The sequence below is a fragment of the Anolis sagrei genome, chromosome 12, assembly GCF_037176765.1.
Source record: "Anolis sagrei isolate rAnoSag1 chromosome 12, rAnoSag1.mat, whole genome shotgun sequence".
NCBI classification, from domain to species: Eukaryota; Metazoa; Chordata; class Lepidosauria; order Squamata; family Dactyloidae; genus Anolis; species Anolis sagrei.
This window is the reverse complement of record NC_090032.1, coordinates 12,271,950-12,293,281: the sequence shown is the minus strand read 5'-3', so window position 1 is coordinate 12,293,281 and position 21,332 is coordinate 12,271,950. Positions and strand designations below refer to the sequence as shown.

Genomic DNA, 21,332 nt, shown 5'->3' with positions numbered 1-21,332 from the left:
TCAAGTCGCTCCTGACATGACAAAAAAAAGAATATTTGTAATAATACTGCTACTGATAATACATAATAATATATTATTATAATCCTGTTTTATTATTGTATATTTTATGTTGTATTGTAATGTTTTTAATTGTGAGCCACTTTGAGTCTCCGTATGGAGTGATAAAGCGGGATATACATAATTAAATACACACACACACATACATATTGAAAGACACTTGAAAAATGAGTCTTAAGAACAGACCAACAGAACCTATTTTGTTCACCTATACTCTTAAGCTACCATACTTCTCGGGTCCCCTCTACACTGCCATATAATCCAAATTATCAAAGAAGATGATCTGCTTTGAACTGGATTATATGAATCTGCACTGCCTTTATATAATCTAGTTCAAAGTAGATAATCTGAATGTTATTTGGCAGTGTAGGAGTGTCCGTATAGGGCTGGGTTTTGAAACCTTTGATAGCTTTGATTGCCTTTCCATCCCGTCTTTCTCCTCCTTGAATTGCTTTGCAGGGTTATTATTCCAAGTGAGGCCTGACAGTATCAATAGTGAATGGGATGCTGGTTGATGGTTGATCTTTTCTCCCAGGTGACATTATGAGCTCCCCGGCCGTGACCCCCGATGTGGAGCTGGACATGAAGGACGTGGAGCTGAACGAGATGGAGACAGAGAAGCAGCCCATGAATGCCGCTGCCTCCTCCCCGCTGACCGGCTCCCCTGGTGAGAAGAACGGGGCGGTGATGGTGAAGGTGGCTGAGGAGAAGGACCGCGAGGCCACGGCCAAGTTCACCGGCCTCTCCAAGGAGGAGCTGCTGGAGGTGGCCAGCACTCCAGCCTGGGTGCGCACCCGATGGGCCCTTCTGATCCTCTTCTGGCTGGGGTGGCTGGGCATGCTGGCCGGGGCCGTGGCCATCATCGTGCAAGCCCCACGCTGCAAGGACCTGCCCAAGCAAGAGTGGTGGCAGAAGGGTGGCCTCTACCGCATCCAGAAGGTTGAAGACTTCCAGGACTCGGCAGCCGATGGTGTGGGTGACCTGGCAGGTGAGACAGAGCTTGGATGGCTTGCTTTATGGGGCTGTAAATCAGACATGGGCAAACTTTGGCCCTCTGGGTGTTTTGGACTTCAACTCCCCCAATTGTGGGGGAGTTATCTTTCCTCTGGAAGCAACAATGCTACAGTTATGACCCTGGGAAAGAGCCCAAATGGGGACTTGAGGTAGCTGTTTTTAATAGGGAAGTACTGTATGAGCCTCTCTGCAGCTGCTCTTTTTAATAGGGCTTTATTGTATAAGGTAGGAATGGGCAAACTTTGGCCCTCCAGGTGTTTTGAACCTCAACTCTCGCAATTGGGGGAGTTAAAGTCCAAAACATCTGGAGATCCACAGAGAAATCACCGTGATTTTTGTGCTCTGCGGCGGCTGCTATAGTTTTTCCAATTCCAATGACTAATTGGAACCGCCTTGAGTCGCCATTTTGGCTGAGAAAGGCGGTATAGAAGTAAAGCAAATAAATAAATAAAATAAATAAATAATTCTTCTTCCCAGTTGACTGCTTGTTGACTGCTATCTTTTCTTTCCTCTGGAAGCAACAATTATACAGTTATGACCCTAGGAAAGAGCCATTTTTAATTGGGAAGTACTGTATGAGCCTCTCTGCATCTGCTCTTTTTAATAGGGATTTATTGTATAAGCCAGGCATGGGCAAACTTCAGCCTACCAGGTGTTTTGGACTTCAACTCCCCAATTGTGAGAGCTGGAGTCTGACGGAAGGCCGTCAGAAGTGTAAGGCCTCTAAATCACTGTGATCTTTGTGCTTTGTGGCGGCTGCTTTAGGTTTTCCAATACCAACAATGACTTCTTCTTCCCTGTTGACTGCCTGTTGCTTATGCTATATCTTTTCTTTCCCCTGGAAGTGAGAACAATACAGTTATGACCCTGGGAAAGAGCCCAAACTGGTGCTTGAGGTAGCCATTTTTAAAAGGGAAGTACTGTATGAGCCTCTTTGCAGCTGCTCTTTTTAGATAGGACTTTACTGTATCAGCCAGGCATGGGTAAATTTGGGCCCTCCAGATTTATTATTATTTTATTATTATTTATTTAAAACATTTATATTCCGTCCTTCTCACCCCGAAGGGGACTCAGAGCACAGCATATACACGGCAAACATTCAATGCCTGGATACAATACATAAACATTAAAAACATTTATCGAAATATTAAAATGCACCATTAGAAATAACCCCATTTAAAACCATCCTAGCCAGATGTTTTGGGCTTCAACTTCCACCACTCCTAACAGCCTACTGGCTGTTAGGAATTGTGGAAGTTGAAGCCAAGAACACCTGAAGGGCTGAAGTTTGTCCATGCCTGGTATAAGCCTTATCAGGCTTGGCAGCCTCTGTGTATCATGCCGGGTAATGGGAGTTGTAGTCGGACATATCTAGAGGACTTGGGGAGGGCAAATATAGGACATACCAAGCCAAGAAAGAAGGTTAGAATCATATAAGCCTAGCATTGGAAGAGACCCCAATCCAGTCCAATGCCTCTTCTGCCAAGCAGGAAAATACAACCTAATCTCTCCCAATAGATGACCATCCAGTCTCTTTATCATCAAATCCTGGCTAGATCTCTTCCTTCAATTTTCCATTCTCTCATCAGTTTTGCAAAACGGACTGGATGGGAGTTAGTTGTGTTTGCTACAGACAAGGCAGGAAGGGGGCTTATGGGTATAGAAATGCCTGCTTTTGATCTCTTAGTTGCCCTTATTCTCAGCAGTATTCAGGGCATTCGTGATCATCAGCTGCCTTTGTCTTCCTATTGCAAAAGCAACACTGGCCGGCTTTGGCAGGCAGACTTCTCAGCGCCAAGCCAAGCCAAGCGGCAGCCGGTTTTAGCCAGCTCTGTTTTCCTCCCGGCAAGCAACCTTTGGTCTTTGTTTCATCAGATCCTGACGTCAGGGGCAGAATGCTGACTCAGTCGGGAGGGGAATGACTGGCAAAGGCGAGATGGCAATCCACTTCCTCCTTCATTCTCCCTCCACCCACATGCCGAGAAGACATGAATGGAAAGGGCAACTTCTCATGCAATTTGCATCATTGGTTGCTGCTGCTTTGTCAGAGCCACGTTTTGCTGTGCCTAAACAAAGAATCTGGAGGGAAGAATAGTAGAGGCCAAGATGAAGTACTTTGGCCACATCATGAGAAGGAAAGCTTAGAGAAGACATTTATGCCAGGGAAAATGGAAGGAAAAAGGAAGAGGAGCCGACCAAGGGCAAGATAGATGGATGGTATCCTTGAAGGAGCTGGGGGTGGTGACAATTGACAGGGAGCTCTTGCGTGGGCTGGTCCATGAAGTCACGAAGAGTCGGAAACAACTGAACGAATGAACAACAAACACAGAATCATAGAATCCTAGAGTTGGAAGAGACCTTAAAGACCATCCAGTCCAACCCTTTTTTGGCAGGCAGGAACACAGAATCAGAGCCCTCCCAAGAGATGGCCACCCAGTCTGTGTTGAATCACAGAATCCCAAAGGTGGAAGAGACTCCAAAGTCCATCCAGTCCAACCCAAATCTGACACAAAGCACTCCCGACAGATGGTCACACAGCCTCCATAGGAGCATATCCCAGTGTCAAACAACTCTTACTGTCAGGAAGTTCCTCCCAATGTTCAGGTGGAATCTCTTTCCTTAATTTGAATCCATTGTTCTGTGTTCTAGCCCCTAGAGCAGCAGAAAGAAAGCTTGGCCTCTCCTCAACATGGCATCCTTTCCAATATTTAAACATATCCCCCAGGCATGGGAAAACAATTGTGGGAGTTAAAGTCCAAAACACCCAGAGGGCTGAAGTTCGCCCATGCCTGGGCTAGACATACCCAGCCCTCTCAGACACTTCTTCAAGGGGAATTCATGGCTTCCAGACCTTTGACCATTTAGTTTGCCCTTCACTTTCCATCTTGTCTATTTCCTGCTTTGCCCAGAACTGGACACAGAGTTACTCCAAGGGAGGACTGACCAAAGCATAATACCATATCATCATCATCATATTTAATTACTTATTAATCGCCCTCCATCCGAGAATGCTCCAGGCGATTTACAGCTAAATTGTAAAAGAAAAAATACATACATACAGAAATTAAAAATTAACAGAGATCGAATGCTCTAGTAAAAAGCCAGGTCTTAAGTGATAGAGTAAAAGTCACGCATGGCTATGTGGGACTATGACCTTCATCGCTTTTTAGACCCTACTATTGCTACTGTCAAGAATCGCATTGGCCTTTCTAGCTGCATTGTTGACTCGTGTTCAGCTTGTGGTCAACTACGACTCCTAGTTCCTTTTCTCTCCTTTCTTCTTGATGAAAGTAGCTGAGAACCCTTTCTCTGATTCTCTACTCTCTCTATAACTCAGGGATAGGATGTTCTACTTTGCTCATAATCCATACTAAGGGGGGCAGGCTTAGCACATTGGACTAAACTGCTAGCTGCAGAAAAATCCTGTCTGGGTCAGGGTGAGCACCTGCCATTAGCCCTGCCTCCCTGCCCACCTAGCTGATCGAAAGCAGAAATGTGAGTAGATTAATAGGTACCGCTTTTAGTGGGAGGTAAAAAAGGCACCCTTAAGGACATTGATCAGGAACACGTCTAAGGGCAACAAAGCTCCTTGACATGGAAGATGGAGCAATACCACCCCGCAGTGGCCAGAGTCAAACACAGCCTCCAAGATGCCAGAAATGCCTTTACCTCTGTCTGTGTATTATCTGTCCTTGTTAATTGTATAACATCATTGAATGCTTGCCGTATGTGTGTTCTGTAATCTGCCCTGAGTCCCCTTGGGGAGATAGAGCTGAATATAAACAAAGTATATTATTACTATATTATTACTACTTTTTCCTACAATTTCAGGTCTGAAACAACGAATGGATTATTTGAGTTCCCTCAAAGTGAAAGGTTTGGTGATTGGACCGCTTCATGTCAACCCCAAAGACGACCAGGCCGGAACCAACCTCCAGGAGGTCGACTCCAGTCTGGGCACATTGGCGGAGTTCCGAAATGTTCTACAGGCAGCAAAGAAAAAAAGTAAAGAGTATAGTAGAGTGGACTGATGCCTCTCCCGTCCTGGGATCTTGCTTCCTTAGCTCCAAGGAACTGCTTTTTTGACCTGTGCCACGTCTCTTTTTTCAGGCTTAAAGGTCATCTTAGACTTGACGCCCAACTATCGGAGTAAGTCGCCTTGGTTCAGCCAACCGATGGATCAGAACTATGAACTCCAGGAAAAAATGAAAGTGAGTGAAGGAGGGAAAGAGCTCTCAAAGGGAGAGGGAATGGGAACGATGCAAGGTTTCTTGCATCAGAGAGAGCTTGGACTGTGTAGACCTAAGATTTCCTCCCACCCCTGTCATCTTAGGATTCTGTGAACTGTAAAAAATGTATTTCCTGTTCCTGTGATTTATTTATTTATTTATTAGTCTCACACACACACATATGTATCTCCCTCAGGGAGATAGGGCAGGATAAAAATAAAGTAGTTTATCATAGAGATGTTCTCTTTCCTAGTATCCCTTACATTTTAATTAGGGGGCACTTTGCAATGCTAAGGCACTTTGAGTCCCCTTATGGAGGGGGGACAAATAAAAATAAACAATAAATAAAAATATTATGTTGTCAAAGACTTTCATGGCCGGAATCACTGGGTTGCTGTGTGTTTTCTGGGCTGTCTGGCCATGTTCCAGAAGCATTCTCTCCTGACGTTTTGCCCACATCTAAGGCAGGCATCCTCAGAGGTTGTGAGGTCTGTTGGAACCTAGCTAAGTGAGGTTTATATATCTGTGGAATGATGTCCAGAGTGGGAGAAAACTCATGTCTACTTGAGGCAAGTGTGAATGTTGCAATTGGCCACTTTGATTAGCACTTATTACCATTTGAAGCTGCAAGGAAGGAAAGGAAAGGGAAGGAAGGAAAGGGAAAGAAGGGAAGGGAAGAAAAGAAGGAAAGGAAAGGGAAGAAAAGAAAAGAAGGAAAGTGAAAAAGGAAAGGGAGGGAAGGGAAGAAAAGAAGGAAAGGGAGGGAAGGAAAGGGAAGAAAAGAAGGAAAGAGAAGGGAAGGAAGGAAAGCGAAGAAAATAAGGAAAGGGAAGAGAAGAAGGGAAGGAAGGAAAGGCAAGGAAGGAAGGAAATGAAAGAAAAAGGAAAAAGGAAAGAAAAGGAAGGATGGAAAGAAGGAAGTCTAGGGTCACCCAGTACATTTAGTGCTTGAGTTGGGACCTGAATGCATTTCCCCAGCAGCCAATTCATTGTACTTCATGGCTGGTAAAACACATTTGAGCCAGACTGTGTCTAATTCAGTGACAACACTTTCTTCCTTAAGCCGCGTGGCTGTATTTATTTCTTTACCCCGTCATACATAAAATGAAGTATCACAACTAGGGCCTAGCAACCCAGATAGAGTTCTGCTTTCCAGTAATGTATAGAGGGCTACTAACTTTCTCATTGTCCATTCCTCAGGAAGCCATTGAATTCTGGCTGAAGGAAGGTGTATCTGGGATCCAGGTTGGAAGCGTCGAGAGCTTAAATGTAAGTATTTTGAGTCACCTGAGTCCATTGGCGACTCTTTTGGGGGCCAAATCTAGCTAAGCTTCTTCTCCATATCACCCAATAACCTGGTTTTGTTGTCGGGCATTTTTTTAGTCCTCTTTTTAGGGGAAGGGAATTGGGAGTTTTAGGGACGGGATTGCGGGAGCCTGCGATACTTCGGGTGCCTCAATCCTATTCCTTCAACTTGTTCATCCTTCAGGACACTCAGATCTTGGATTCCTGGAAGAACCTGACTGAACAATATGCCGAAGACCATGCCAGGTAAGTATCCTCTGTGTGCGCAATACTGTTTGTCGCTGTTAATCATTGAATTGTCTCAAAAAGGACATTATGAAGTTGGAAAAGATTAACCCAGTTGTTCCAAGGGTTCATCCAAGTATTATATTTATTTTATATTTATCGTGTCAGGAGCAGATCGAACAATTGCATTGCATTTCTTAACAAACAAGCAAACAAACAAACAAACAAACAGGCAAAATACAAAGTTTGCAAGCTTGGTAGTTGATTAAATGTCCTTTGACCAGGAGCTGGCCACTTGGAGTGCCTCTGGTGTTGCTGCAAGAAGATCCTCCATTGTGCATTTGGCAGGGCTCAGGTTGCATTGCAGCAGGTGGTCAGTGGTTTGCTCTTCTCCACACTCGCATGTCGTGGATTCCACTTTGTAGCCCCATTTCTTAAGGTTGGCTCTGCATCTCGTGGTGCCAGAGCGCAGTCTGTTCAGCATCTTCCACGTTGCTCAGTTTTCTGTGTGCCCAGGGGGAGTCTTTCATTTGGTATCAGCCATTGATTGAGGTTCTGGGTTTGAGCCTGCAACTTTTGGACTCTCGCTTGCTGAGGTGTTCCAGCGAGTGTCTCTGTAGATCTTCGAAAACTATTTCTTGATTTAAGTCGTTGACGTGCTGGCTGATACCCAAACAAGGGATGAGCTGGAGATGTCACTGCCTTGGTCCTTTCACTATTGGCTGCTACTTCCCGGCGGATGTCAGGTGGTGCAATACCGGCTAAGTAGTGTAATTCCTCCACTGGTGTAGGGCGCAGACACCCCGTGATAATGCGGCATGTCTCATTAAGAGCCACATCCACTGTTTTAGCGTGGTGAGATGTGTTCCACGCTGGGCATGCATACTCAGCAGCAGAGTAGCATAGCGCAAAGGCAGATGTCTTCACTGTATCTGGTTGTGATCCCCAGGTTGTGCCATTCAGCTTTCGTATGATATTGTTTCTAGCACCCACTTTTTGCTTGATATTCAGGCAGTGCCTCTTGTAGGTCAGAGCACGGTCCAGAGTGACTCCCAGAGTGCGTTGCAATGCTCCAGTGGGATTCCTTCCCAGGTGATCCTCAGAGCTCAGGATGCTTGTCTGTTCTTAAGGTGAAAAGCACATGTTTGTGTTTTAGGTGGATTAGGGATCAGTTGGTTTTCCCTGTAATAGGCAGTAAGAGCACCTAGAGCTTCGGAGAGCTTCTGTTCAACCATCTCAAAGCTCCCTGCTTGAGCGGTAATGGCATGATCATCTGCATAGATGAAACTCTCTGTCCCTTCATCCAAGTAATTCCCTTTGAAAGAGATTGCTTTGTATTACATCAAAAGGTGTAGATAACAAAAGAGTGTATGTGTGTTGCACGGAAAAATTCAGAATGGATTTATTTTTTCCTCCCTTTTGTCTGAGTTGTATCCTGGGATCATCCACAAAGAGGCAATAGTGGGGAAATTAGAACCAATGAAAGGAAGCTCTCTTTCCATCCATTGGCTTCTACCGTGGGGAGTGATGGATATCATAGACGTTCTCCTTGGACAACAGGCCTAAGATCAGATAATGAAAGATAAGGCTTCTAGTTCTGACAACTACATACAGTTGCTTGCAAAATGAATGGGAGGGAGCAATGGCCTAGGGATTTCAAAAAGCCTCTTTGTAATCAGGGAATGCTGGATAAAGAGGCCTTGAAGCCACAAAAAAATCATGCATTTGCTAAAGCTGGATTGAGGTCTCCTTGGATACAACAATTGGCTTATTGTTTTGCTTAATCATGGTAATGTTCATAGAATCCCAGAACAGGAAGAGATCTCAAGGGCCATCCAGTTCAATCCATTTCTGCCATGAAGGAAAACACAATCCAAGCTTTCTCAGAAAATAACCATCCAGCCTCTGCTTAAAAACCTCTAGGGAAGAAGGCTCTCGCATCATCATTATTAGTGTTAAAGATGATGGTGGTGATGTAAAATAAACTGCTAGTTAGAGAAAATCTTGCCAACCCAAAGGTAGGAAGTTCAAGCCGCAGGTTGGGGTGAGCTCCCGCTCTCAGCCCTAGCAGTTTGAAAACAGCGATGTGAGCAGATAAATAGATACCACTTTGGTGGGGAGGTAAAATATGCCCCTGAAGACATGCCAGCAATTTGATCAGGAAGTTGTCCATGGATAACAGGCTCCTCAGCGTGGAAAAATGGAACAAGAGCCGGAGTTGAGAATTACTTCCAGATGCTGGAATGAAAAATCCCCTTGGAGAGTTAGAGTGGAATATAAATACAGTATATTATTCAGTTCTTGTGGGTTTTTTCAGGCTATATGGCCATGTTCTAGAGGCATTTCTCCTGACGTTTCGCCTGCATCTATGGCAAGCATCCTCAGAGGTGAGGTCCTCACCTCACCTCTGAGGATGCTTGCCATAGATGCAGGCGAAATGTCAGGAGAAATGCCTCTAGAACATGGCCATATAGCCCGAAAAAACCCACAAGAACTGAGTGATTCCAGCCATGAAAGCCTTCGACAGTATATTATTATTATTATTATTATTATTATTATTATTGAACCTTGTAATTGGAAGGGACCCCATGGACCACCATGTCCAACCCCATTCTTTCAGGCCGGAAAAGCACAATCAAAGCACCCTTGATATCTGTCAGGGTTCTGTGTGGGAGGTTTGGCCCAATGCAATCGTTGGTGGGGTTCAGAATGCTCTGTGATTGTAGGTAAACTACATTCTGTTGGAAGCATTAGAAATGTTGGGAAGGATTAATTCCAAACCTGAAATGGCCACTCTGGTTTATGAGAGTTTCCCAGGCATTGTTTGCCCTAAGCATTTATGCCAGATGCGCCCCCTTGGGCTCTTTTCTCAGGCCCTCCTCTCTCTCACCATCCTATCCTTCCTTCCTTCTCTCTTTTCTTTCTCCTATCCTTCCTTCCTTCCATACTTCCCTTTCACTCTTTTGTCCTTCCCTCTCTCCCTCTTTCTCCTTCCCTCCCTCCCTCCCTCCCTCCCTCCCTCCCTCCCTCCCTCCCTCCTTCCTTCCTTCCTTCCTTCCTTCCTTCCTTCCTTTTTGTCTTTCCTTCTCTCATTCCCTTATCATTCCCTCCCTTCCTTCCATTCTTCTCTTCCACCCTTTCATCCTTCTGTCTTTTTCCTTCCTCCTTCCCTTTCGTCCTTCCTTCCTTCCCTCTCTCCCTCTTCCTCCTTCCATCTTCGACTTCCTTCCTTTCATCCTCATTTATTTATTTACTAGCCGTCCCCTACTACGCGTTGCTGTGGCCCACTCTGGTGGTCATGGGGGTTCTGTGTAGCCCAATTCTATCGCTGGTGGGGTTCAGAATGCTCTGTGATTGTAGGTGAACTACAAATCCCAGCAACTACAACTCCCAAATGTCAAGATTCTATTTTCCCCAAACTCCACCAGTGTTCACATTTGGGCATATTGAGTGAATGGCCAGTACTATTTAAAAACTTCCTGTTACATTATAAACCTGTGTTGTTTTGGTGTTCCCATAGAACCATGCCATACTTGCATCCCTGTTTGTGTCTCCTTGGCTCAGAGTGTTGCCTGGAGAGACACAAACTTCCATTTTGATCTGACTCTCATTCAAGGACCTTCTCTGTCCTCCTCCTTCAGGGTGTTGATCGCTGTGACACGGAAGCAGGATGCTCCGGGCATTTTCTCCCTTCTCAATGAAACGGCAGGTGTCGATGTGCTGACCAGCGAGTACCTGGTGGGACTGGCAGAGAGTGGCCAGGAGGATGCCAAGAGGGGAGAAACCGTCTCCCAGCTGATCAAGAACTACATCAGAGCAGCTGGGGACAAGTGGGCTGGATGGAGCGTGAGTAGCTAGCCTTGCGATGTAGAAAGAGGTGTGGTGGTGTTCATATTCATAGCACGCTGGGCTATGAGTATGAAGACCACAACATCTCTTTCAGGAGCTTAAGCGGCTGAGGGGGAAAAGGAAAGGGCCTGAGGCTGTTAGGAATTGTGGGAGTTGCAGTCCAAAACATGGAAATATGTTTATTAAACTGCAAAAACTTGGCTTCTGCAGGACATCCTGCTATAGTACATTTTGCGATAGGTTTTCAGTGCATGTCTCATTGAGTCTCAACCAATTCAACATACCTTATATACTCGATTATAAGCCGACCCGAATATAAGCCGCCGCACCTAATTTTACCACAAAAAGCTGGGAAAACATATTGATTCTCCCCCAGTACCACCAACTGCTGTTCTGGGCCGGAGTGAAGAGAGTGGGGCCAGGGGACAGTTCCACTTTGTCTCCTGTGCTATTCTAATAATATAATATAGTATAATATAATATAATATTATATATATATATATATATATATATATATATATATATATAGGCCCCCGGTGGCGCAGTGGGTTAAAGCACTGAGCTACTGAGCTTGTTGATCGAAAGGTCGCAGGTTTGATTCCGGGGAGCGGCGTGAGCTTCCGCTGTCAGCCCTAGCTTTTGCCAACCTAGCAGTTCGAAAACATGCAAATGTGAGTAGATCAATAGGTACCGCTCCGGCGGGAAGGTAAGGGCGCTCCATGCAGTCATGTTGGCCACATGACCTTGGAGGTGTCTACGGACAACGCTGGCTCTTCGGCTTAGAAATGGAGATGAGCACCACACCCCAGAGTCAGACATGACTGGACTTAATGTCAGGGGACTACCTTTACCTTTACCTACCTATATATATATATATATATATATATATATATATATATATATATATAATATTTATAATATTGTAATGTAATGCTATATTACATTATAATACATAAAGTATTATATTACTACTATATTATATTACTACTACTAATAATATGATATTATAATTATATATTTATATTACATATAAAATTACAAATAATATTACAATATAATTGGTATAGTACAATATAGCAATATTTATTATTTGTACTATGCTAATAATATTATATATTGTATGTATATATACCTTGTAAACTGCTCAGTCCCCTTTGGGGTGAGAAGGGTGGCATATAAATGTCGTAAATAAATAAATAAATAAGCCGAGGGTGGGAAATGCAGCAGCTACTGGTCCGTCTATATAAATAAAAATGTAATGTTCGTTTGTGGGATTAACATAATTCAAAAACCACTGGACAAATTGACACAAAATTTGGACACAAGACCAGGCCAACAAGTGACACTGAAAAACACAGCAGAAGAGACTTACAAAGCCAAAAAAACAAAAATTACATTACAACACATGCACAAAACTACATATATATATATATATATGCAAACACACATATACACACATATATACACACACATATATACACACAATACACATATACACAGACTGGGCCACAGCAAAATAAAAACAAAAATAGATACCAATAAAATGACATTGAAGCATCAGTCGGTTCAATGGTTTTGAATATTTACATAAAACTGTAACTGAAGATAAGACTGTCCAACTCTGACTCAACCATTATTCTAACCTTATTCAAGGTCCATGTGCTTACATATCCTTCCAATAATAATAAAGAGAATAAAATAATAAATGTAATAAAATAGTACTAATAGAGTACAATAATGGAAGTGTAATAATAACAGTAACAATAGAGAGTAAAATAATAAATGTAATAATAATAATAGAGTAAATAATAAATGTAATAATGTAATAATAATAGAGTAAAATAATGGAATGCTATAATAAAAATAATAAGAGTTAATAATAAATGTGATAATAAAATTAGAGTAAAGTAATAAATGTAATAATAATAGAATAATAAATGTAATAATCATGTCAGGAGTGACTTGAGAAACTGCAAGTCACTTCTGGTGTGAGAGAATTGGCCATCTACAAGGACATTGCCCAGGGGACGCTCAAATGTTTTACCATCCCTGTGGGAGGCTTCTCTCATGTCCCCATGTGGAGAGCTGGAGATGACAGAGGGAGCTCATCCGCTCTCTCCCTGGATTCAAACCTCCGACCTGTAATAATAACATTAATAGAGAAAAATTATAAATGTAATAATAGTAATAACAGAACAAAATAATAAATAACTTTGACTTGCATATAAGCTGGGGGGGGGGGCTTTTTCAGTCTAAAAGGGGGCTGAAAAACTCGGCTTATACTCGAGTATAGATGGTAGTTTGTGGCAGCCAGAAAAATGAAGTTTTCAAACAGGAATAACACTTTCAAACCAGGAAAAGATTTTGTTTTCAAAGTTTGTTATCTAGTGTTATTCAACTAAATGATTTTGATATTGTTCTTTTGCTTGGATGCTAAGTACTTGTCGTTCTGCAGGTGGCGAGACCCAGCGTTGGCTATTTGGATGCTTTGAGGGGCGAGCAGATTCTCCGCCTGTACCACATGCTCCTCTATACATTGCCAGGGACACCTTTCACAGACTACGGTGATGAGATTGGGCTGCGAGACCTCCCTGGACAGGTGGGAGTGATACTGGGTTTCAATAATAATAATAATAATAATAATAATAATAATAATAATAATAATGGGTTGCTGTGAATTTTCTGGGCTGTCTGGCCATGTTCCAGAAGCATTCCCTCCTGATGTTTTCCCGCATCTATGACAGGCATCCTCCAAGGTTGTGAGGTCTGTTGGAAACTAGGCAAGTGAGGATTATATATCTGTGGAATGTCCAGGGTGGGAGAAAGAACTCTTGTCTGCTTGAGGCATGTGGAATTGGCGGAGCCCCCGGTGGCGCAGTGGGTTAAACCCCTGTGCTGGCAAGACTGAAGACTGACAGGTCGCAGGTTCGAATCCGGGGAGAGGCGGATGAGCTCCCTCTATCAGCTCCAGCTCCTCACGTGGGGACATGAGAGAAGCCTCCCACAAGGATGATAAAAATATCAAAATCATCCAGGCGTCCCCTGGGCAACGTCCTTGCAGACGGCCAATTCTCTCACACCAGGAGTCACTCCTGACACTATTAAAATAAAAATAAATGTGGAATTGGCCACCTTGATTAGCATTGAATGGCCTTGCAGCTTTAAGGTCTGGCTGCTTCCTGCCTGGGGGAATCCTTTGTTTGGAGGTGTTAGCTGGCCCTGATTGTTTCCAGTCTGGAATTCCCCTTTTTCCTGAGTGTTGCTCTTTATTTACTGTCCTGATTTTAGAGGGTTTTTTAAAAAAAAATCTGGTAGCCAGATTTTGTTCATTTTCATGGTTTCCTCCTTTCTGTTGACATTGTCCACATGCCTCTAGATGTCAATGGCTTCTACACAGAGACTATACAGGGAATCACCGGGATGATTTTGGGGAAGGAATGCAAGATAAGAAAGGAAGTTAGTGGCAGGAGAGGCCAAATAAACAAAGGGACTGTACGTTTGGATTTGGACTTACTGTGGATGAACAAACACACTGGTGCTTGATTACTCCTGCTTGGTTCCTTTTACTGGCAGGCCTTGTAAACAATGTGATGTCCAAACGGAAAACTCATGCTTGCTCCTTTTCAGCCAGAATCATAGGCCAGGTTTACTCTTGGTTTACGATTCTAGCATGTTAGGATACTTTAGTTTCCAAACAGTAGATGGAGAAGGTATGCATCGTTTTGCTGTTCCCCAGTGACAAGAGAAACCAAGTGTTTGTTCAGTTGATGTTCTTGTTGTTGTCCTTGCGGTTATCCCCACTTCTAAACACAACGAACAATAAAATAAACACAAGCATTCTCTCTTGACGTTTTGCCTGCATCTATGGCAGGCATCCTCAGAGGTTGTGAGACCCCACAACTTCTGAGGATGCCTGCCATAGATACAGGCAAAACTCAGGAGATAATGCTTCTAGAACATGGCCATACAACCCGAAAAACCTACAACAACCCAGTGATTCCAGCCATGAAAGCTTTCGACAATACATTTAACACAATACAGGGTTAGTCAAAATGCATAGGCCAATAAGCCATTCAATTGAATGGCTTATTGGCCTATGCATTTTGACTAACCCTGTATATAATTTAAAGCAGGGATCCTCAAACTAAGGCCCGGGGGCCGGATGCGGCCGTCCAAGGTCATTTACCTGGCCCTTGGGTCAACCTAAGTCTGAAACGACTTGAAAGCACACAACAACAGCAACAACAAACCAATCTCATCAGCCAAAAGCAGGCCCACACTGCCCCTTGAAATACTAATAAGTTTATATTTGTTAAAGTTGTTCTTCATTTTAATTACTGTATTGTTTTAAAGTGTTTTTGCACTACAAATGAGGTATGTGCCGTGTGCATAGGAATTAATTCATTTCATTTTTTTTCCAAATTATAATCCGGCCCTCCAACAGTTTGAGGGACTGTGACCTGGTCCTCTGTTTAAAAAGTTTGAGGACCCCTGATTTAAAACCTGAAAAACATACATATATGAACTTAAAATTAAACACCAAAATACTAAAAAATACATAGGCCCCATCTACACTGCCATATAATGTAGTTATATAGTCAATGTAAACTCATAATGCAGATTGAAGTGCACTGAAATGGATTATATGAGTGTGCACTATCCTTTCAAGGGGCTGGGTTTTAGCACAGCGGGTTATATCGCCAGCTGCAGAAAATCTTGCTGATTGAAAGGTCGACAGTTCAAGCCTGAGTTGGGGTGAGCTCCCAACCATCAGCCCTGCTTCTGCTTCTGTTCACATAGCAGTTCAAAAACAATAATTTGATTTTAAAAACTCTAAAATTAAAAAACTCTAAAATTACAACAGCAAAACAACAGAGAGGAAACAAACAAGGACATCTAATCACCACTCAACAAAAGATTGCTCCAGGCACTGCCAGGCCATCAAATGTGGTCAGTTGAAACATTCAAACCTAGCTCCGACAGACAAGAATTCTTTGTCCCATCCTGGTCATTCCACAGATATATAAACCCACTTTCCTAGTTCCAACAAACCTCACTACCTCTGAGGGTGCTTGCCATAGATGCAGGCGAAACGTCAGGAGAGAATGCCTCTAGAACATGGCCATATAGCCCGAAAAAACCTACAACAACACAATAATTTGATTACCCAAATCAATACCACTTTGCTGATTTGATTGGGAGAGCGTCTGAAGACAACAAATCTGCTCAGCAAAGAAGATAGAGCGACAGCGCTCCCTTGTGGCCTGAGTCGATAACAGCCTCTAGATGCAGGAGATGGAAAAAGATGGGAAACCTTTACCTCTGTTTATGTATTGTCTGTCTTTATTAATTGTATAACGACATTGAATGTTTGTTGTATATGTGGACTGTAATCCGCTCTGAGTTCCCTCGGGGAGATAGGGCGGAATATAAATAAAGTAAATTATTATTATTATACTGCATTATATGAAAGTGCAAATTGAGCCATAGTTTAAAGCAATAGAACCATTCAATAAAATACAAGTCAAAAATGTCTCAAGTACCATAGTTTCAAGACTAGTTTTCAGGGATCACTTTTGTCTCCATGTGTGCTTGACATCTCTACTCAAAATGTAAATGTTCTGGGGGCACTTTGTGCCTGAATTCGGCTCAAGTCGAAGCTATTGCTAACCTTTTTCTTTCTCCATCCAGCCTGCAGCATCCAGCCCCATTCGTATGCAGTGGGACAATTCAGCAAACTTCGGGTTCTCAAAAGAGGCACAGCAGTCGGGCAGCCCGGCAACTAGTAATGTCACAGTGCAGGTGAGATTCAAGTATCCCCCATCCGATATCTGTGAATTTCAGTTTTATTCAGTTTTATTTTATTGTAAAGCATTTTGCTCCGGAATATCTGGAGTGCCAAAGCTTTTCCGTTCCTGTTTCTAGTTCTGGAAGTTGGAACTGGGTGGCCCTTGTGAACTCTTCCAATTCTATGATTGTAGAGGTGGATGGATGAGTGGAAGGAAGGATGGATGGACTGGGTGGGCCTTGTGGTCTCTTCCATTTCTTTGATTGTTGGGATGGGTGGGTGGAAGGTTGGATGGGTGAGTGGGTGGATGGATAGACTGGATGACCCTTGTGGTCTCACAGAACCATCAAATTATTTATTTAGGCTGGCATTTGAACTTTGCTGATCAAATTTTTCCTCGATTTTAATGTTATGTATTACATGTGTATATTGTGAACCATTCTGAGCCTTTGGGGAGTGGAGGCATATAAAATTGATTGATTAATAAATAAATAAATAAATAAATAAATAAATCATAGAGTTGGAAGAGACCTCGTGGACTATCCGGTCCAACCCCCTGCCAAGAAGCAGGAAAATTGTGTTCAAAGCACCCCCAACAGATGGCCATCCAGCCTCTGTTTAAAAGCCTCCATAGGAGCCTCCACCACACTCTGGGGCAGAGAGTTCCACTGCTGAACAGCTCTCACAGTCAGAAAGTTCTTCCTAATGTTCAGGTGGAATCTCCTTTCTTTCCTGTAGCTTGAAGCCATTGCTCCACATCCTAGTCTCCAGGACAGTAGAATACAAGCTTGCTCTTTTAATTCTATGACTGTAGGGATGGGTGGGTGGATGAGTGGAAAGATGGATGGATAGACTGAATAGCCCTTATGGTCTATTGTGGGTGGGTGGGTGGATGAGTGGAAGGAAGGACGGACTGGATGGCCCACGAGGTCTCTTCCAATTCTATGCTTGTAGGAATGGGTGAGTGGGTGGGTGGATAAGTGGAAGGAAGAATGGGTTGACTGGATGGCCCTTGTAGTCTCTTCCAATTTTATGATTCGAGGGAGGGAGGGAAGGATGGATGAAAGAATGGATTGGATGGCCTTTGTGGTCTGTTCTATGATTCTAGGAAGGGAGGGAGGTGTCTTGTGATGTCTTCCAATTCTATTAAGATATGGATGGCATGCCTATCTATGGGATGATAAGGACAGGGTGAACAAATAATTTAATGGGCATGTAATAAGAGCCAGCCTTTTAGCAACATGGAAAAGATACAAGAAGGGTATGGAGCCAAAAAACCCCCTATGGCTGTGCCGACTAGAAGCAGTTCAGAGATCCGGCCACACATGCTGACTCTGGCACATACAAGGATTACCTGGTCAAAGAGAAAGGGCAATGGATACTTAAAAGCAGGGAAGAATCTGGGTTAAAAGATTGGTTCAGTTTTTTCCAACTACACGACAGATTTAGGAAGGATGCAAAAGTAATAATAATAATAATAATTCTTTATTTGTACCCCGCTACCATCTCCCCAAGGGACTCGGTGCGTCTTACATGAGGCCAAGCCCGCAGTACATCAATAAACGAAGGCAATAACAAATAATCAATACAAAACAGTAAAAATAAATCTCATAAACAAAAAATACACAATAACAATAACATGCAAGTATTTAAAACCTATGGCCAGGCCAAATGTAATAATTAAAATTTAAGAATAATGCTGGGCATGAACAAGGTAGGGTATAACTAGGATAGGGTTTTCAAAGAAAGATGAGGGAGCGCACACAATCCTAAGTCAATATTAAAGTGCATTTGAGGACATATTCTGGGAAGGCATACTGGAAGGCACACCACCTTATTCTGGGAAGGCATACCACGTTTTCAGGCTCCTCCTAAAGACTGCCAGCGTTGGGGCATGTCTGATGTCCTTGTGGAGTGAATTCCAGAGTTGGGGGGCCACCACCGAGAAGGCCCTCTCCCTCGTCCCCACCAATCGCGCCTGCGAAGGAGGTGGGAGCGTAAGCAGGATTATTAGTGGGATTTGCCTCTAATAAATTGGAGTTAGAAAGTATCTTCGAGAAGGGCAACAAAGGCCTAATATCCAGGCTCTACAAATATATTTTAAAATATAATTTAGTAGACAACCAAATAAAAACTGTTATCACGTGGGCCAAAGATGTAGGTAGAAATATCAATTTGGAAGAGTGGGAACATCTTTGGAAAAGGGGGTTTAGATTTTCAGTGGCCAGCTCCATTAGAGAAAATATGTTTAAAATGTTTTACAGAATCTACATAACTCCAGAGTTATTAGCTAAAATAGAGAAAACAGGACGAGGGGCTTGCTGGAGATGCAAGAAGGTGAAGGGATCTTTTTTCCACGTATGGTGGACCTGCAACATAATTAAAGAATTCTGGAAAAAAGTGGCGAAACAAACAAACAAAATGATTAGCAAAAATAATCAAGAAAAACCCAATTTTATTATTTTTGGGAAGGATGATGGATGGATGGACTGGATGGCCTTTGTGTTATCTTCTATGATTCTGTGAAGGCAGAGAGGGAGGGAGAGATTGGATTGCATGGCCTTTGTGGCCTCTTTTGACTCTATGATTATGTCATCCTACTAGCGATGGTGATAACTCACTTTCCTTCACTCTCTCCCCCAAGTCGCAGAGTGGCAACAAGGACTCGGTCTTGACCTTCTTCCAGCAGCTGAGTGACCTTCGGGGCAAGGAGCGCTCGCTTCTCCATGGCGAATTTTCGGAGGCTGCCAGTTCCAGCCCAGGGGTCTTTTCCTACTTGCGGGTCTGGGACCAGAACAAGCGCTTCCTGGCGGTGCTCAACTTCGAGGCCCAAGAGAGTACCGTCTCCATAGCGCACGCCCACCTGCCCCCCGAAGTTGTGGTGGAGCTCAGCACGAATCCCAGCCGGGAGAAGAAACAGCTGAGCCTGCAGGGCCTGAAGTTGGAGCCCTTGGAAGGGCTTTTGCTGAGCTTCGTGTACGTGGCTTAAGCCTATCATCAAGTCCTTCTGTGCTACTGCTCTTTGAAACAGGCAGTGTTTTAATTCTTGAACGGAAGCAGCATTCTCTTTTTCTATCTAATTAACTCTCTAACTCATCCATGTCTTGTCTTCACTTGCCTTCCTAATTCCTTATACATTCCTATCACTGACCTGTGGAGTCATCCCCAGATGTTGTTAGATGTCAACTTTGTCGGTCCCTTGATTGACAATTATTGGCTTGTTGGAGCTCAGTTTGGGAGAACGCAAGGTTCCCCTCTTGAGTCTAACACCATCCCTTCCAACTCCAATAACAACAAAATATTCACGTTTTATATCAGTTGGGGCCATAGATATAGTTCTGAAGATCATGTCCTTGGTTATATTTCCATTTGTTTACTATTTCTCTTGCCCATCCCTGGTGTTGACATGCTGCATCCAAACTATATGCCTTTGCCACGTCTTAGTTTTTTGTACTGATTTTACATTTGTACTGTGTGAGTCTTATTTTCCAATACTGGGATAAGTTTAGTAAATTTCTCTTGTCTCTGCTTTTGGACTTCTGTGGTTTTGTATTTCCTGTGCCTTCTTCAGTACCAGCTCCATTCGGCAATATAATATATTTTGATAGTGGATGGGATCCCGAAGGGCCATCTAGTCCAACCCCTTTCTGCTAGGCAGAAAAACACCATCAAACACCATCAATTCTGGGCACCACAATTCAAGAGAGATATTGACAAGCTGGAATGTGTCCAGAGGAGGGCGACTAAAATGATCAAGGGTCTGGAGAAAAAGCCCTATGAGGAGCGGCTTAAGGAGCTGGGCATGTTTAGCCTGAAGAAGAGAAGGCTGAGAGGAGATATGATAGCCATGTATAAATATGTGAGAGGAAGCCACAGGGAGGAGGGAGCAAGCTTGTTTTCTGCTTCCTTGGAGACTAGGACGCGGAACAATGGCTTCAAACTACAAGAGAGGAGATTCCATCTGAACATTAGGAGGAACTTCCTGACTGTGAGAGCCGTTCAGCAGTGGAACTCTCTGCCCCGGAGTGTGGTGGAGGCTCCTTCTTTGGAAGCTTTTAAGCAGAGGCTGGATGGCCATTTGTCAGGGGTGATTTGAATGCAATATTCCTGCTTCTTGGCAGAATGGGGTTGGACTGGATGGCCCATGAGGTCTCTTCCAACTCTTTGATTCTATGATTTTATGAAAGGTCTCTTGACAGATAGCCATCCAACCTCTCCATTAACATACATGATTTGAGTAGCAAAGAGTAGGCAATCCATCCTTGAAGCAAGGTTTATAATATTATAATGTAATGCAATATAATAATGATATGATATGATATTATAATTATATATTTATATTATCGTATATTCCTGCATATAAGACAACTGGGCATATAAGACGACCCCCAACTTTTCCAGTTAAAATATAGAGTTTGGAATATATTTGCCATATAAAACTACCCCTTTTCCAATGCACACCAAGTAACATTTTTAAAAGCATCAGATTTGATTTCAATATGGTAATTTTCCTATTACCATACCTCCTTCTCTGCCTCTCAGATCTTGCACATGCGCACCTGCACCATTTCACTGCAGTCTTCAGGAGCGAGATCTGAAAGGCAGAGGAGGAGATATGGTAGTAGGATACAAGGGCGGGGCCAGACAGGTGTGTTTGTCTGGGCCCAGAGCCACTCTATCTCTGGTTTCCATACCCCGGGTGCCCCGGACGCCTGCAGCTTGCTCCGCCCTTCACTTACACCAGTGGTTCTCAACCTGGGGTCCCCAGATGTTTTTGGCCTTCAACTCCCAGAAATCCTAAGAGCTGGTAAACTGGCTGGGATTTCTGGGAGTTGTAGGCCAAAAACATCTGGGGCCCAGGTTGA

General features: G+C 43.4%; 1 protein-coding gene across 2 annotated transcripts in view; it reads left to right on the top strand.

The window, feature by feature from the left end:
- SLC3A2 (solute carrier family 3 member 2) overlaps positions 1 to 19,996 on the top strand; it is a 44,682-nt gene extending 24,686 nt beyond the window's left edge. For both annotated transcript variants that reach the window (XM_060758233.2, XM_060758235.2), the window contains exons 2-10: positions 593 to 1,045; positions 4,903 to 5,076; positions 5,182 to 5,282; positions 6,501 to 6,569; positions 6,790 to 6,851; positions 10,472 to 10,676; positions 13,135 to 13,278; positions 16,371 to 16,481; positions 19,112 to 19,996. In XM_060758233.2, coding sequence (XP_060614216.2) covers positions 593 to 1,045; positions 4,903 to 5,076; positions 5,182 to 5,282; positions 6,501 to 6,569; positions 6,790 to 6,851; positions 10,472 to 10,676; positions 13,135 to 13,278; positions 16,371 to 16,481; positions 19,112 to 19,456 — 1,664 coding nt within the window. In that variant the 3' untranslated portion in view covers positions 19,457 to 19,996. The remainder of the gene's footprint in view (positions 1 to 592; positions 1,046 to 4,902; positions 5,077 to 5,181; positions 5,283 to 6,500; positions 6,570 to 6,789; positions 6,852 to 10,471; positions 10,677 to 13,134; positions 13,279 to 16,370; positions 16,482 to 19,111) is intronic.
- The last annotated feature ends 1,336 nt before the right edge of the window (positions 19,997 to 21,332 follow it).